At 41.3% G+C, this 15,369-nt stretch overlaps 1 protein-coding gene across 1 annotated transcript in view; it reads left to right on the top strand.

The window, feature by feature from the left end:
* The window catches only part of exoc4 (exocyst complex component 4), a 102,075-nt gene extending 87,716 nt beyond the window's left edge, over window positions 1-14,359 (top strand). The window contains exons 18-20 of the mRNA XM_083907293.1: window positions 1,610-1,788; window positions 1,882-2,041; window positions 14,011-14,359. Of these exons, the coding sequence (XP_083763419.1) occupies window positions 1,610-1,788; window positions 1,882-2,041; window positions 14,011-14,248 (577 nt within the window). The 3' untranslated portion in view covers window positions 14,249-14,359. The remainder of the gene's footprint in view (window positions 1-1,609; window positions 1,789-1,881; window positions 2,042-14,010) is intronic.
* The last annotated feature ends 1,010 nt before the right edge of the window (window positions 14,360-15,369 follow it).

Genomic DNA, 15,369 nt, shown 5'->3' with positions numbered 1-15,369 from the left:
CCATATACCCCCCCCCCCCTCCTCCACGACCACTAATAGTCATCATTCCCCTCCCATTCCCTTCTATCCCTCCATGTACCACTATTTCCCTGAAGACTATTGTGTGGCTTATGCAATATTGTTTATGATTTCAGTTGAAAACCCTCCCCGAGGCTGATGTCTAGCTATATGCTACGCACCATTGACTCTCCCCATCTACTGAATTTCCCCTGATAGTACTACCAGCTAAATGAAGCCATGAGGAAGAAAGCAGGAAAAGGGAGGATGGAAGAGAAGGATGAGGGCGACGAGTGCAGAGGTTACAGTGGGCGGTGGGTGGGTGGTTAGGGGAGGTTAAAGAAGTGAGATACAGTATCTAAATGGGAGAAATGATTGAATAGAGAGGAAAGGAAGTGAGATTGAGGCATTTTGAAGATGGTGGTGGTGTAGTTGTTGGCTTTGCCTGAAGGGGAATAGACACTCACCCATATCATTTCAAAGTGTTCTGCTCAGGGCTCTGTGATTATGGACTTAGGAGAGTATTGACTCAAGTCTGAACAGAAATGAACCGTCTATGTCCATGAATGACCTCCGAGTAAGATGTAGGTGTTAAATGAACAATAATAAGAAGAGTGCTGTTGAGGGTCATCCCATTTACCCATTAGAGTTATTAAAGTAGTGCCAAAGCTACACAGTATATAGTAGGCGGTTATTAACCTTTGTAAAAGAGTATGTCTCAATGTTTCAACTTTTTAGATAAAAAAGCATCTAGGAAATAATTTAAGTTTGATGCCATGAAGACGTTTTACCCAAAAGGAGCTAGAAAGTCCTAAGAGAGAACACAACGCCTCCAATGCTAACACTACTAAAGTATGGATCTATATCTGAGTCAATGCCAAATTTAACCTTTTCATATTAGCACTTATATGCCTGATTTGATTTACATAATGCTTTCTGTATTATTTCATTCGAAATCCACAACAGTTATGGGAAAAAAGGGCCTTGTCTGGCAATGTTGAAGAGAGTGAAGAAGAATCTGTCTTTATCCACCCCCTCGTCTTGGCTCGTACCCGACCCTCCCACCAAAGTTTCAAGGCAATTGGTTCTGTAGTTTTTTGAATAATCCTGCTCACAGTTCAAACTGTGATTAAATTGGCACTTTTCACTTTAGCGTTTTAACATAATAAAAAATGTACCAGATGTGGAAGCTTCTTTGAGCTGTACAGTATATTTAGCTTGAGCTCTACAGGTTGCCCTTAACTAATCAGATTTGGTGGCTAAATGTTATCCAGCTGCGATGTCGTCGTTGTTGAATACGAGGATGTAAGTGCTCTAAACATAATCATTTGTGTAGAAATGATATGTGTTAGACTGGGTAATGCTGAGAAGTGGGAACACTTAGTGCCCACTAAAGTGTAACTCTAAAGGCAGAAAATTATATACTTCCCTCTCTAACTCCCTTTCTCTCTCACACACTCACTCTTCATGTGGATCCTCTCTTTCTTTTCCTTATAGTCCCCACATTTTTGTCCTTATCTATAAAAATAACTAGTATCAACAGGAGTATGACCTCTTAATCTTTATCCCCCCCCCCCCCCCTACTTTTCTTATCTTGCTCTTTTCACACCAGGGTGCATTGTTTCCATTACCTGATCCCCCTCACCAAGCAAGGTAATTACGCCATTGTGGCAAATGTGGAGAGCATGGACTACGACCCGCTGGTGGTCAAGCTGAACAAGGACATCTCAGCCATAGAGGAGGCCATGGGAGCTGCTCTGCTGCAGCACAAGTTCCAGTACATTTTTGAAGGTGAGTGGAAGGTCTGGACTGAACAGGATGACATGGATTTGGAGGGTAAATTCTGCCTCTGTACAATCATTATATTTTTACCGTTTTCTTCAGGCCTGGGTCACCTGATCTCCTGTATTTTAATCAACGGAGCCCAGTACTTTAAGAGGATCAGTGAGTCGGGCATCAAGAAGATGTGCAGAAACATCTTTGTCCTTCAACAGAACCTCACCAACATCACCATGTCGAGGGAGGCTGACCTCGACTTCGCCAGGTCAGACCATTTGTACAATTTATCGGCCTAATAGGGTTGCCACTTTATCCAAAAATCACAAACGAACATTTAGTAACAGACTTTTGCTTTAAAGGAACTCAGGCGGTTGGTGTAGCTTGCTTGTGTCCTCCATTTTTGACATTGGCATGTGCTTCTACTGCCCTCTGTTGGACAACGCTGTAATCACTTCAAATAATCTGGTGCACTTCTTTGCTGTCTCCAATTCAAATAGATATTGCAATTTAGCATTAAAGGTGACAGCCCTCGTGTATGATGACCCCATCAAATAGGAAAAAGGTCAATACATATTCAGTCTGATGTATTGGATCACCACAGCATAGTGTAGACGCACACACAAAGCCGCACAATGTCCTCAAGTTTCCGACAGCAACTATGTCAACGCGAGCGGCAGACAGATGGTCAAACAGATTGTCGGCCCCGCTGTGTGTCTGAGTGCACGCCGTTGTTGGTGTTTATTCGTTATTCATACATTTATATTTTTTGCGAGTCTACCTGCTGATGCCCAGTGCTGTCCAGCCCTGACAGGCCTGAGGGAAAGCAGTGCTCAGATATCTTTGTGAACAAGATGAAGGGAGTGAGGAGGAGGAGGAGTAGGAGGAGGAGGGAGGGAGGGAGCAAGAGGGCGTAAAAATGAGAAGAAGACGGAAAGAGAGGGGGTGATTCATAGTATTCATGATTATTTTTTCCCTCCCCCATTTGAGAAGCTTGTGACCTTGACAGGAGAATATTTGAGAGGGTGGGTGATAGTGAAGAGATGGAGAAAGAAGGAAGGGCTTGGGGGGGGGCAAACTTCAGTTAAAATTGAGTCATAGAAAATACTTTTTTTCAGAGGAAAGGCACAGAATGGACTCAGAGAAGGTGTCAGGGATAGAAGATGGTTTAGAGCAGAGTTAGACATGAAAGCAGGAAGTGTGTTTGGAGGTGGCTGAAATAAGATGCAGAAGAGACTTGGTTTGAAATATCATTGCACATTTTGGCAACATTATGCAGTCTCTTTTGACCTTTTTTTATTTGACAAGTTGCCTTATGTATATTAGTGTTTGAGGTCACGTCCCAACAGTCCATTTAAAAGTAATTCTAGCATTTTAATGCTGTTCACATTTGGTATTTGTTGTTGCTATAAAATGCTTCTTCCTGTGCCTGCAGTGTTGTTGTGCTTTGTCGTTGCGTTAATTAGCCTCTTCTTACAGCTCTTGGCAACCTTTTTTGAGTGTTTCACATGTTGGAGTGAATGCGTCTATGCAGTTTACTGGTAGTTGAAGCTGGTGTTCTTTACTCCAGGGTGAGAAAAACAGAAGCAGAAGTTGACTGAAAAATGACCTGAACTGTACTGGATGTGGAGAACCATTGATTAGCATGTTATCTCTACCCACTGTCAACTTTGATTATGGAGAAATGGCCGTGATGGCTTTTCTGTCTCTCCTCTCCTTTCTCCCACTCTCTCTGATTACGAGGCGTGGGTGGTGTGGAGGTGTTGATTGGGAATTGCAGGGCATGTTGTTTATACATTCATGGCTTTTTGGATTGGCCGGCCTCCGGCTTTTTCGAGGCTCTTGCAATACGCTCGCGTACACACACACACACGCGTGTGATATGTATCCCTTGTTCTCACCCATGCACAGACACTCAGCCAAGCCAATCAGCATTTTGAAATCACCATATTTATGTCAAGAGCATGAATATGCATCACTCCCACCTGCTCGTGCAACTAACAAAACAAACTGTATGGTGTGGTACGCCGATGATGATGAAAGGCACTCAGAGGCTACATGCAATATTTCAAGATTCTACCTATGAATTCAGGTGATGGTTGTTGTTGTTATGTACTCCGAAGTGTAGTCATGTACAATATTTAGATTTTATTTGGAATCTAAAAAGTTGACAAAAACGCTTTATATTAAGAACTTATATATATGTTAGTTAGCACCGAGTTAATGGTCAATATGTGTTCCCTAATCTAAAGTGTTACCCAAGCCTACCCCTTGTTAATATGCAAAATATTAAATAATCAAAGTATTTGTATATGAATCCCTTTGTCCAACACCTGGTGACTGATATTAATGTGCTATATACCATAATATACTTTATTTACTATGTCTCAGTTATTAATAATGTAAAAAAAATGAGTAAATTAATGTTTTACACTAGTACACTTAAGTTAGTTACACTTAAATAAAGATATTTGGCTGGCAAATTGAATCAATATTGACAGATTAGCAGATTAGATACAGATACTACCTGTAAATGCAGCATCGTCAACATAAAACAGTTTCTTGTTCAGAATCCTGGGAAATCTAACACCGTCTAACTGGCAGTGAAAGCAGCAGAGGACGGGGGGGTGGGAGACTGAGATCAGATCAGGATATTCATCAGAATTATATTAGAACGTCTGGAAAAACAAGACGAAGAAAGGAAGTGATCGCAGCAGGGAGGGAGCCAACTTTGTAGGAAAGCAGTCTGCGTGTCTGTGTACTTTTTTGTTCTAATATCCATATACGTATGTCGTGTTCCTCAGTCTTTTTGAGGATCACTTTGGGACGCAGACTTTGTGGAGTAAGGACATTTTTGGGGGCAAGAACACTTGGGTTTTATGGTTATGGTGAATTTTAATTTCACTTAAGGGTTTGTTGTTGTCATTAAGTTGTGGTAGTTGAGGTAATGGATGGATGCTTTTTATACAGATAAGTGTCCTCACAACTATAGGAGGTCAGACGTCTTTGTGTGTGTTGGCTGTTTTGACGGCCTGCATAAAAAAGAGAGAGAGAGAGAGAGAGAGAGAGAGAGAGAGACCTGGTCAAGAGCACAGTAATTACCATTGATTTGAGTTAAAACTAAAGAGAAGCCTTTGTAACTAGCACTGCAGAAATCTTTCTCACACACACACACACACATACGCATGCACGCTCATGGATGGTGGAGCAGCATGGGGAAATAGTGCCATCTTGTGTTCAACTGTATTCACATGCAGCGTGGTACAATGTGAGTTGTTAGTGTTGGACAATGTGTGTGAGAGTCTCTCTTTCAGTGATATCATGACAGGGTTTGGGTCAAACTCACACAACTTAACCCTAAACATTGGCACACAATTGACACACACACACATACCCACACACACAGTCCCATTCTGTAAAGCTCTGTGTCACTGCACTGCAGTGTGTGTCACTCTAGTCATCACCTTCCATATTCCTGCCTCCACCTCTCTTTTCTTAACATAGGCATGGATGAGATTAAGAAATAAGGTTTGTTTGTCTCAGTCTTTTACCTTTATAAAAGAAAAAAAAAAAAGGAGGCTCAATATTTGTACTTTCAAAAAACTTAGTGTTGCCTGGCAACAGTCCATTTGAGCCTATGGAGGGAACATTTTGACTCATTTTGCTTGGCAACAGATTTAGTCACCTTAAAATAGAGAGCCGTAATGAGTCGGTGTCACAGATTAAACGTGTTGTAGAATGCAGCATTGCTTTAGTTACAGTTAATAGCTTTGACTATATAGTTGCATCTCTACCCTTTATATACAATTTAGTTCCATTTCTTCTCTCACGCAAAACTTGATTGACTCATCTCTACATGAGCTACACTCAATCATGATGACATCATTTATTATCGCACTTAATCTTAGTCATTCAGTGTTGATCGCTCGTTAGCTTCTCGGCTAAGCCAACAGGTGAGTTTTTGCAAATTTGCAAATACTTTTCTGTTGAATTCACAGCACAGAGTGCGCCCTCTGCTGGTCCTTGCGGAACTTTCTACAGACAGTGACAGAGCAGATTTCAGTCATGTCATGAAACCATCATAGTAATGTGTTACAGCTAGAACTGAATTAATCATTAATCGTCAACTATTTTGAAGCTTTTCCATGATTAAAACAAGGTTTCTAATTGTTTTAGCTTCTTAAATGTGAATATTTTCTTTGTTTCTTTGCTCCACATGACAAAGAAATCATTAAAACTGAATCATTTTGGTTTGCGGACAAAAACAAGACGTTCGAGAACATCGTAATTTCCAGGTATGACAAAAACTGATCAACATTTTTTAACATTTTCTGGCATGGAACAAACAATGTCTGTTGCAACAGTGTGCTAGTGTTTTGAAATGCACACACAAACACACTGTAACAAACACGCACATTCAGTGGAGCCCTGAGCTGCTCGCTGACCCATGTAGGCAGGACGCGGTGCTGTCATAACGTCCCTAGCAAACCCTCTAAAATGCCCTTAACCCATCACACCCACCCTGCCTGCTACTGGGAAAACACTGCAAAAACCTGCAAAATGTGCGAATTGTATAAGATGCAGTTATGTAGTAGTGCGTATTGTCCCAGAGTGTGCTGCACAGCAGCATCTGCGTGTCTCTACGGAGAGCACACATTGGCACATAAACTGTCCTTGTTTTGTGTGGTGTGTGTGTGTGTGTGTGTGTGTGTGTGTGTGTGTGTGTGTGTGTGTGTGTGTGTGTGTGTGTGTGTGTGTGTGTGTGTGTGTGTGTGTGTGTGTGTGTGTGTGTGTGTGTGTGTGTGTGTGTGTGTGTGTGTGTGTGTGTGTGTGTGTGTGTGTGTGTGTGTGACAGGCTGCTTGTGTCTACAGGGACTGTGGTAATAAGTACAGTCGACGGCCGTGTCAGAAGGTAGTGGGTGTCAACAGATAAAACTGTTTGTATTTAGGGCCTGGCTTCAATACACTGTCACTGCGCTCCGGCTTCTGTCTCCCTTCCTGTCACCTTGAGTCTCTCTCTTTATCTCTTTCCCCTCTTCTTTTTTTCCATTTTTTTCCTCTCCTTATCTATTTTTTTTCCTTCTCTCTTTCTCTCGTTTGCTGCATCCAATCACCTGCACCGCCTTTGCTGTACTCTGAGTCTCTCTTTCCTCTTCGTCTTTTAGCCCCTCCCGTCCGTTGTCTCTGCTCCAGGCTCTGAGTGTGTGTGTGTGTGCGTGTGTGTTTGTTTATGTGTTTATTTGTGCACTTCACAGCTTGATGACACTGGTCTTTGCTGATGAAGCCAGACACTGTGTGTGTGTGTGTGTGTGTGTGTGTGTGTGTGTGTGTGTGTGTGTGTGTGTGTGTGTGTGTGTGTGTGTGTGTGTGTGTGTGTGTGTGTGTGTGTGTGTGTGTGTGTGTGTGTGTGTGTGTGTGTGTGTGTGTGTGTGTGTGTGTGTGTGTGTGTGTGTGTGCCTTTGCATGGCTGTGTGTTTGTTGTGCGTGGCACAGCATGATGGGACGCGTCTTTGCTGATGAAGCTTCAGTCTCAGAGTCTCTGCAGACCTTTCCTCATTACCAGAGGAGAGACAAATGCACTGCCCCGGAGAGCAGAGAGAGAGAGAGGGATGGAGAGGAGGAAGAGAAGAAGAGATGAGGCTGGTTAACTTTGTGTGTGAGAACAACATGCATCCATTATCACATCTATCTATTCTATTTCTCAAAACCGTACATGTATTAATCATTATATTATGTCAAAACTCATGTGGATTTTTGCAATTAACCAGAGTTTCTGTTTAGTCAGACGTAGGGCTGAAACAATTAATCGATTACTAAATGAATCGTCAACTATTTAGATAATCAATTCACAGGTTTTGAACCGTTTTCATGATTAAATCAAGATTTCTGATTGTTTTAGCTTCTTAAATGTGAATATTTTCTTTGTTTCTTTGCTCCACATAACAAAGAAATCATTAAAACCTGAATCATTTTGGTTTGTGGACAAAACAAGACATTCGAGAACATCGTCATTTCCAGGTTTGACAGTTATTTTCAGATGTCTGTCGAGTCGACTCAATGCAAACTTGACTTTTAAAACAAAGGTGCCATATGTGAGAATGTGGCCAAAAACGGTTACTACACTCAAATTCAAAATACCGTCTTTTAGGTTTCCTTTTCTCAGCCATTGTAGCTCAGACTTAACTGGCGACCCATGGTTGCTCGGCAGCTGAGACTCTACTGAATGCAATGATTGGTAGACGGCGGTAGGTGGCGCCACATGCCAAAACATGATTTGCGGTTTTTTTTTTACTGCAAATATTTTGTCTGTACTGTTGTTGTTGGTGAGTTCAGTTTGTTATATGAACATTATTCCTGGGTCTCTGTGACATATTAGGAGGATTTTATGGCCAGTTGCTTTAGATTTATTACATAATGCACCTTTAACTGCCACCCAGGACTTTACCAGACTCACGTCAGTTACCACATTAAAAAAAATGCAGATTTCTGGTGCAGAAACAACATTTTAACATCACTTTTTAAAATAAAGAGAGTAGAAAAACATTCTTCTTTCCTTGTTGTTGCCGGTAACATCGATATCTGTGCAGCAACAAGCCTCAGCACCAGTTGTTTCTACCTAATCTCCCTTTCTGCTCCCCCCCCCTCTCCCACTAACTAATGCATTGTTCCAAAATGTGCTGACTGAGGCAGCCTATAATGGCCTTAATATTGTACACAGTGGAAATGAGGGGAAATTAATTGTGCTGATTCTTGTCTTTGTCTCGCGATACCTTTTTCCTCTTTTGTGTCTTCTCATCTTTTTTTCCCCTCTCTCCTCCATGTCTCTCTCTGTCTTACAATAGAGCCACTGACATACATATCCATCTACGCATCATAAGTTTACTTAATATTCTTTGTATATGAGGAAAAGGAAGAGGCGGCTAATTAAAATTTAATAGAAAGCACACCACGGAGGGATGCTTTCTGACACACACACACACACACACTGATTACTAAAGCAGTGCTCACATGGATGGTAGTTCTGGAGGAAGCAGGTGGAAATTAGTGGTAAAATTAAACTGGGTGGAATGAGTGTGTGGGGGGGCATAGAAGGAGGCTGATGTAAAGGATCGGGCAACAGAGACAAATCACTGTACTATCATAGGGATTAAAAATAAGAATGCTGGTTTTTATTACTCACTATCTCTTAACCGATAAGGAGCGTGCCGTGCATGTGTGCGAGCGAGCGCGTCACCGGGGTTCCTCTCTTAACGGTGGGGTTCACAGATTTTAATCTTATTAACAGCCTTACCCTGTTTAGCAAATGGCTTTCCAACTGCTTGTGTAATGAACTGTTTGAAAGTGTTTTCAGCGCGCGCACACACACACACACACACACACACACACACACACACAGTGACACACTCATTTGGATCCAGCCTCCATCACTTTGAACTGAACAGAGCGGAGATTGCCAGCTGTTGCCGTGACTGAGCCACACACACACACACACACACACACACACACACACACACACACACACACACACACACACACACACACACACACACACACACACTGTCTAGGATGCAGCCTTTCTGTTTTCCTTATTATATGCTACTATAGAAAGGATTAATTCCCACTGTCGTCTGTTATAAACGAGTATTAGTCGATCCGCGTTTAACAAAATCCTGTGTGGGACTTTTCCCAAATGCACTGCTGCCAAGTGAATTATAGCTGCTATTATACTGTAGTTAAGCCATGTTTTATTGCACTGATGAGGTATTTTTTAATTTTCTCCTGCTGACTGCTGCTGCTACTGCCGCCGCATTAACAGATGTGTTCCAAAGCTTTCCTGCCACTTTTGCAGTTTGATCAGAGAGATTAGGGTTTTGTTTTGGTGTTTTTTGGAACTGAAGAGAGCGCGTGTCCAAATTGCACTTGCTATCAGATAAAGTAGCCCCATGTAGTCATGACGACTTCAGGCATGTTTGATGTTAATCGCTGCAACTGTTCAGAGGGGACAAAAAAAAATTAACAACAATTTGATGAAAATGGCGTTAAAATTGCGATCAGATGTGTGGAGTAATTGCATCGATGCCAGATTTGAAAACCCCCCCTGCAGTTGGCTCAATGTCTCTAACTTGCTTTGGATGGATTGGTTCAGTGTTATTCCTCCTGTATTCCCTTTGCGCCTGGGGCACCCAAAGTCTCCTGACATGTGCCTTGTGTTCATTTGAATTTACCACTGGGGCAGAGGAGGGAGATCATTTAATCCCTCCTGAGGACGGATTGGCAACGTTCAGACCTGTGCTTACACTACCATTCAAAAGTTTGGGGTCAATATAAAAGCACTTTTTTCAATGATTATAACATTAAATGAATCAGAAATACACTCTATACATTGTTAATGTGGTAAACGACTATTCTAGCTGCAAACGTCGGGTTTTTAATGGTATATGTACATAGGTGTATAGAGGCCCATTTCCAGCAACCATCTCTCCAGTGTTCTAATGGTACATTGTGTTTGCTAATCGTGTTAGAAGGCTATTGGATGATTAGAAAACCCTTGTACAATTATGTTAGCACAGCTGAAAGCAGTTTTGCTGGTTCTTTGACTAAAGCAAAGTTTGAAGGGCAAAATTATAATTTTGAAAAATAAGGTCTTTGGACTATACCACTGAGCTATAATAGCAGCAGCTGTTATAGCTCAGTATGAGTTTTTGGTCAAATTTTGGACAAAAAATGTTTTGGTCAAATGTTGGATGACATGCTATAATATGATTTTTTGGTCAAATGTTGTGTAAATATTTTTGGGGACTTTTTTTGGTCAAATTTTGGACAATTTCTTTTTGGAACTTTATTATTATTTCGAATCTTGTCAATGTCTTGACTATATTTTCTATTCATTTTGCAACTCTTTTGATGAATAAAAGTGTGACACTTAATGGAAAACACAAAAAAAAATAGGTGACCCCAAACTTTTGAACAGTAGTGTACCTAGTGAAATCTGTCTATGACAGTCCAGATAGATATTACCAGGTCTGAATGTGGTCTAATAACTTGAATAATTTATCAGAACAGTAATTCCACTTCAAGTACTCTTGAAGTATTTATACACAGTAGCCATAGAGTGCCCCCAGCTCACACTGGACTGACTGGGAGAAATCCGGTATCCTGAACTGAAAAAACGAAAAATACCTCACAAACTATTAGAATATCAGAATGAAATGGTTCAATTTCTCCTCTAAAATCAAGTTTCCCTCCTCTGTTCAAATCTCCTTCCCCTCAACAAAAGAAATGACTGTTTTTATGTGTTTATCTTCGTTTTTTCCCTCCCTTCAGATCATAAAGTATAACGAGGTGATTTTCCTCAAGCGTGCAGTTTATCACTCGGTGTAGAGAGGGATGTCATGTCGAGGCTTTCTGCTGCGTTTCTGGAGTAAATTTGATGCATTTTTATGATACACACACACACACACACACACAGACTCTCTAAACAAACACATGCACAGACACTCACATTAACACTTTACCAGCTGGAGGAAAGATAACTGCACAAATACACCATTTCATCATGAGATTACACCAAAAGTGGGACCTTTTTTCTTTTTTTTTTTGCCTTGAAGGAGTAAACGAATGTGATCCTCATCAATATTGACTAGCTTTTTTTTTTTTTTTTTGATCAAATGAGCTTTGGGATGGAAAAATGAACAAGACCTTGGAGAGAAATTGAGAGCAGGATGAAGTGTGAGACAGAATGCAAATGCTCTGATGACCAAGGTCATTACTTGTCAAGGGGAGGCAAAAAAAAAAAAAAAAAAAGGAATATGCTGCTATTTGTCACTCACTTCTTTCTCTTTATCTCCATCTCCTCCATTCCGCCCCTTTATTACTCTTTCCAAGTTTATCTTTCTCTGCCGTTGAATTTTGACAACGATGGCACATAAAACACCTTGAAACAGAAGCTCCCCGAGTGCTCATTAATGCCTCATTAGCGCTGGAAATGATCATCTCAAGAAGAGAATGGGTCTTGGATGGGTGGTAGAGCTGCACACAAATGAGACAAAAATATCTTCTTCTTTTTTTTTTACACCAAACTTTCTTTTTTACTGCGTCATATCAGAGCGATTCATATCCGTTTACTGTCAACTTTCTGTGGCACGACGCAGAGTTCAACCCCCTTCGCTGCTGGATTCTTTCATGAACGTCATAACAAGTTCGCTTTTTTCCCTCGGTTGTCTCGCAAAGAGACATTTTTTAAACAGGTGGATTTTTCTGTCGCAGTCACAACACCCCCCAAGGCCTTTCTTCTGCCTAACAATGTTACTGTTGCTATTATCTCTGGTGGCTGAGCTGCTGCGCTCACAGAACAGCATGAGGCTGTTTAGCGTTTTGACTGACTGGCATGTGCCCTTGTCCAAGGTGGCCAGTTCAGTTAAGGCTGGTTTTGACTGCAATGAGAAAAAGACGAGCTGGAGCTGTTCAAACCAACTATTTAAAACGACTGTGGTGTTTTATATTGCTTTACAGAAAGGATATCAGTGGTTGTCTGTGCTTTAGTTTGTCCACTTTATGTACTTTACACTGCGTTTCTGCATTTCAGAAATTAGATTTTGTCACATAAATCTCAATTAAAATGGAAGTGTGTGAGAATGTATGACATCTAATGGTACAATGGCCTTTTCATATCATAAAAGAATGTAGTTTTTTTTCACTTTTGTAGTAAGTTTCTGCTTTAAAGCACAGAAAAACTTGCACTGAGGCTGGTTTATCCATTCAGGTTGCTGTAGAAAACCTGATGGTGTAAGATGAGACTCTCTATAAAGCCAGAACATATAAAAGGCTTATTTTAAGTCTATGAAAGTCAAACACTGCTTATTTTAAAGCAATTATACCCAAAACAAATGGGTATTATAGATACTTTTACTCAATGTCTGTCAATAAACCCTCGTTGCTGCGTTGTGTAGTATCAACAAGCAAGATGATTCATTGATTATTGAATTATTGGACAGAAATACATGTAGCCGACATCCCATTGTCAAATAATCTGTGCAGCATGGATTAAATAAAAAAGATAGAGAATGGCCGCAACATCTATGTTACATAATAAGATATGGGATATTGTACCAGGAACTGTGCATGTTTTCTCTGCAGGAACTACGAGTTGAAGTAGATTTTTTTGTCTTCTCCGGGCTGTAGTACTTTGTGGAAAGCACTGGAACCTTTTGGGTAGAGCTTACAGTGGTGATCGTATCTGTTTGTGCTCCTGCTTTTTTATTTCAGTCCATCAATCTCCACAACAGCTCATAAAATATCCTCACAAAAATCTTGTGATTTTCTCTTTGTCACAAGAGCTTGTCTCTTTACAACAGCACCACTTTAATCTCCTTCGTGTTTACCGTTGCTGCTGCTGTTGTGTTGTGGCCCATCATTAACTCTGTCCCGATTTAAATTACTAGTCAGATTAAATAGGAAATAACACTGGAATTTTCCTAGACGAGAGAAACTTCAAACATAACCACCGCTGTATCTTCAGCTGCTGTGTGGAAGCATAACATGTGAGCATTTGTTTCATATCCAGCAGCAGATAGATGTGAAAGCTGTTCCTCTGTGTCTATGAGAACATGGCTGCACTGCTGAAACACTGCCACACACACACACACACATTCTCCAAGGTATTTAACCTGTTTTGCCCCCGAGCAAAGAATGATAGTCTGCCCTGCATCCCAACACTCCTGTGCATCACCTTCCCTTCTCCTGTTTTGTTTTCTTCTTCACTTAGGAATGCGTAAATCCAAACGTATACCCAAATATTGTGTTTACCCGAGTGAGTATTCTGTAAGCAAAGAAAGAAATCGCACACAGAGCTCGTCAGCAGGTGGAAGTGTGTGTAATTTAGCAACACTCATGTTGTCTTTGTGCTCCTGCCTTTATCAGTATGGACTCAATAGTCTTTCTTTTTTTTAACAAATGTCCCACTGTGAGGGATCTTGTTAATGAGCTCAAGTATTACTACTACACACACATCTTTTCTTCTTTGTTTGGGCACAGACTGTCTCCTCTCTACTCTGAGCTCCCTGCAGCAGCAGGGTGATGTCCTTGAAGCCCTCTTTCAAAAAAGGAGCCTTGACAGCATCTGCAGTTTTGGGTTTTTTTGTGGTTCATTTTGTTGTTTATTCTGCACTGGGATAATAATAAGTGTTTTTTTTTTTGTTTTTTTTCCTGATCTATAACATCCTGTCCTCTTCCTCGCAGGCAGTACTACGAGATGCTGTACAACACTGCTGATGAGCTCCTCAACCTGGTGGTGGACCAGGGCGTCAGATACACGGAGCTGGAGTACATCAACGCCCTCTCTTTGCTCCATCGCAGCCAGACGGGTGTCGGCGACCTGAGCACGCAGAACACTCGGCTGCAGCGGCTGAAGGAGATCATCTGTGAGCAGGCGGCCATCAAACAGGCCACTAAGGACAAGAAGATCACCACGGTGTAATGAGTTCAGAAGGAACGACGGTTCGCCTTCCAGTCAAGTAACAGGCATTCTGCACGTAGACTGTACACAAAAATCGATGTAGTCTTCTGGTTTGGAGAGTAAAACCCAACATCGGGGAGTCTATTTGAATGTGTTCCCATTTAGAGGAAAATGGACGATAAAGCACAGCACATACGAGTGGACACCAGTGTGATTGACAGCTGGTGTCGTCCAGTAGGTGCCTGATTGCGTCTGTGAACTTCCTCGTTTCAAAATCTGTTCTCCTACTGGAAGAATCGCAAATGTCGAAGCTAACAGGAAGACCATGTCCACTTTTCTGTACGGTATATGCTTCTACGTGTTTTTAATTTAATTTAAGGGTTGCCAGAGAAACACATCTTCGATCATGATTGTGTCTACTTCATTTCATCTTTCTTAATACTATCAGATAAAACAGCATAGTCGAGAGCTAACTTTAGATTATGACATGTAACATACTGTAATCAGGAATACAAACTTCTACTGTCACATAACTCTTTTCCACAGTTTCCCCCCTGCGCTCACTGTCTGACAATGACTCTAGATAAAAAGGCGATTGTCTTGGACACTCACCCAAACTTAGGCCCTATCTCATCTCATTTTCCTATTAGATCTAAACTGCTGCTCTCAATTACACCTCCATGTCTCCTCTCCTGGCAGCCCCCCACGGGCCCCACTGATTCTGTCTGCAATAACAGATGCCAGATTACACTGTCTGAATGAGGCCACGTCTTCCGCCTGCTGCCAATTTGGGGTTAGTCCCCAAAGAGTTTCCTCACTCGGAATTATATTGTATCTACGGCTGTAACAAAATATGTTTATCTGTCTTCTTTTTATAGTTTGTGCAGTTTTGCTCCTCGTGTGGAAAGTTGTTGAAAGCCAAATTAACTTCTTTTTTTTCTCCTCCCTCTGTAATTAAGACATCTTTGCTGATTTCCCTCTGTAAAACAGGAGGGAAGTGTATTTTGAGCACACTAACACCAACACAGAATGACTTGCAGTTGTGTGTAAAACCCTTCTCATCAGTCATACTCGCCCCTACAGGGTGCAACAATACAATCCTCAATCTTGATTTCGCTGTGCCCCACTACATGTGCTTTAGT

This window comes from Microchirus variegatus (assembly GCF_963457635.1).
Source record: "Microchirus variegatus genome assembly, chromosome: 20".
Classification (NCBI taxonomy): Eukaryota; Metazoa; Chordata; class Actinopteri; order Pleuronectiformes; family Soleidae; genus Microchirus; species Microchirus variegatus.
The sequence above is the reverse complement of the archived record's forward strand: the minus strand, read 5'-3'. Positions and strand labels throughout refer to the sequence as shown.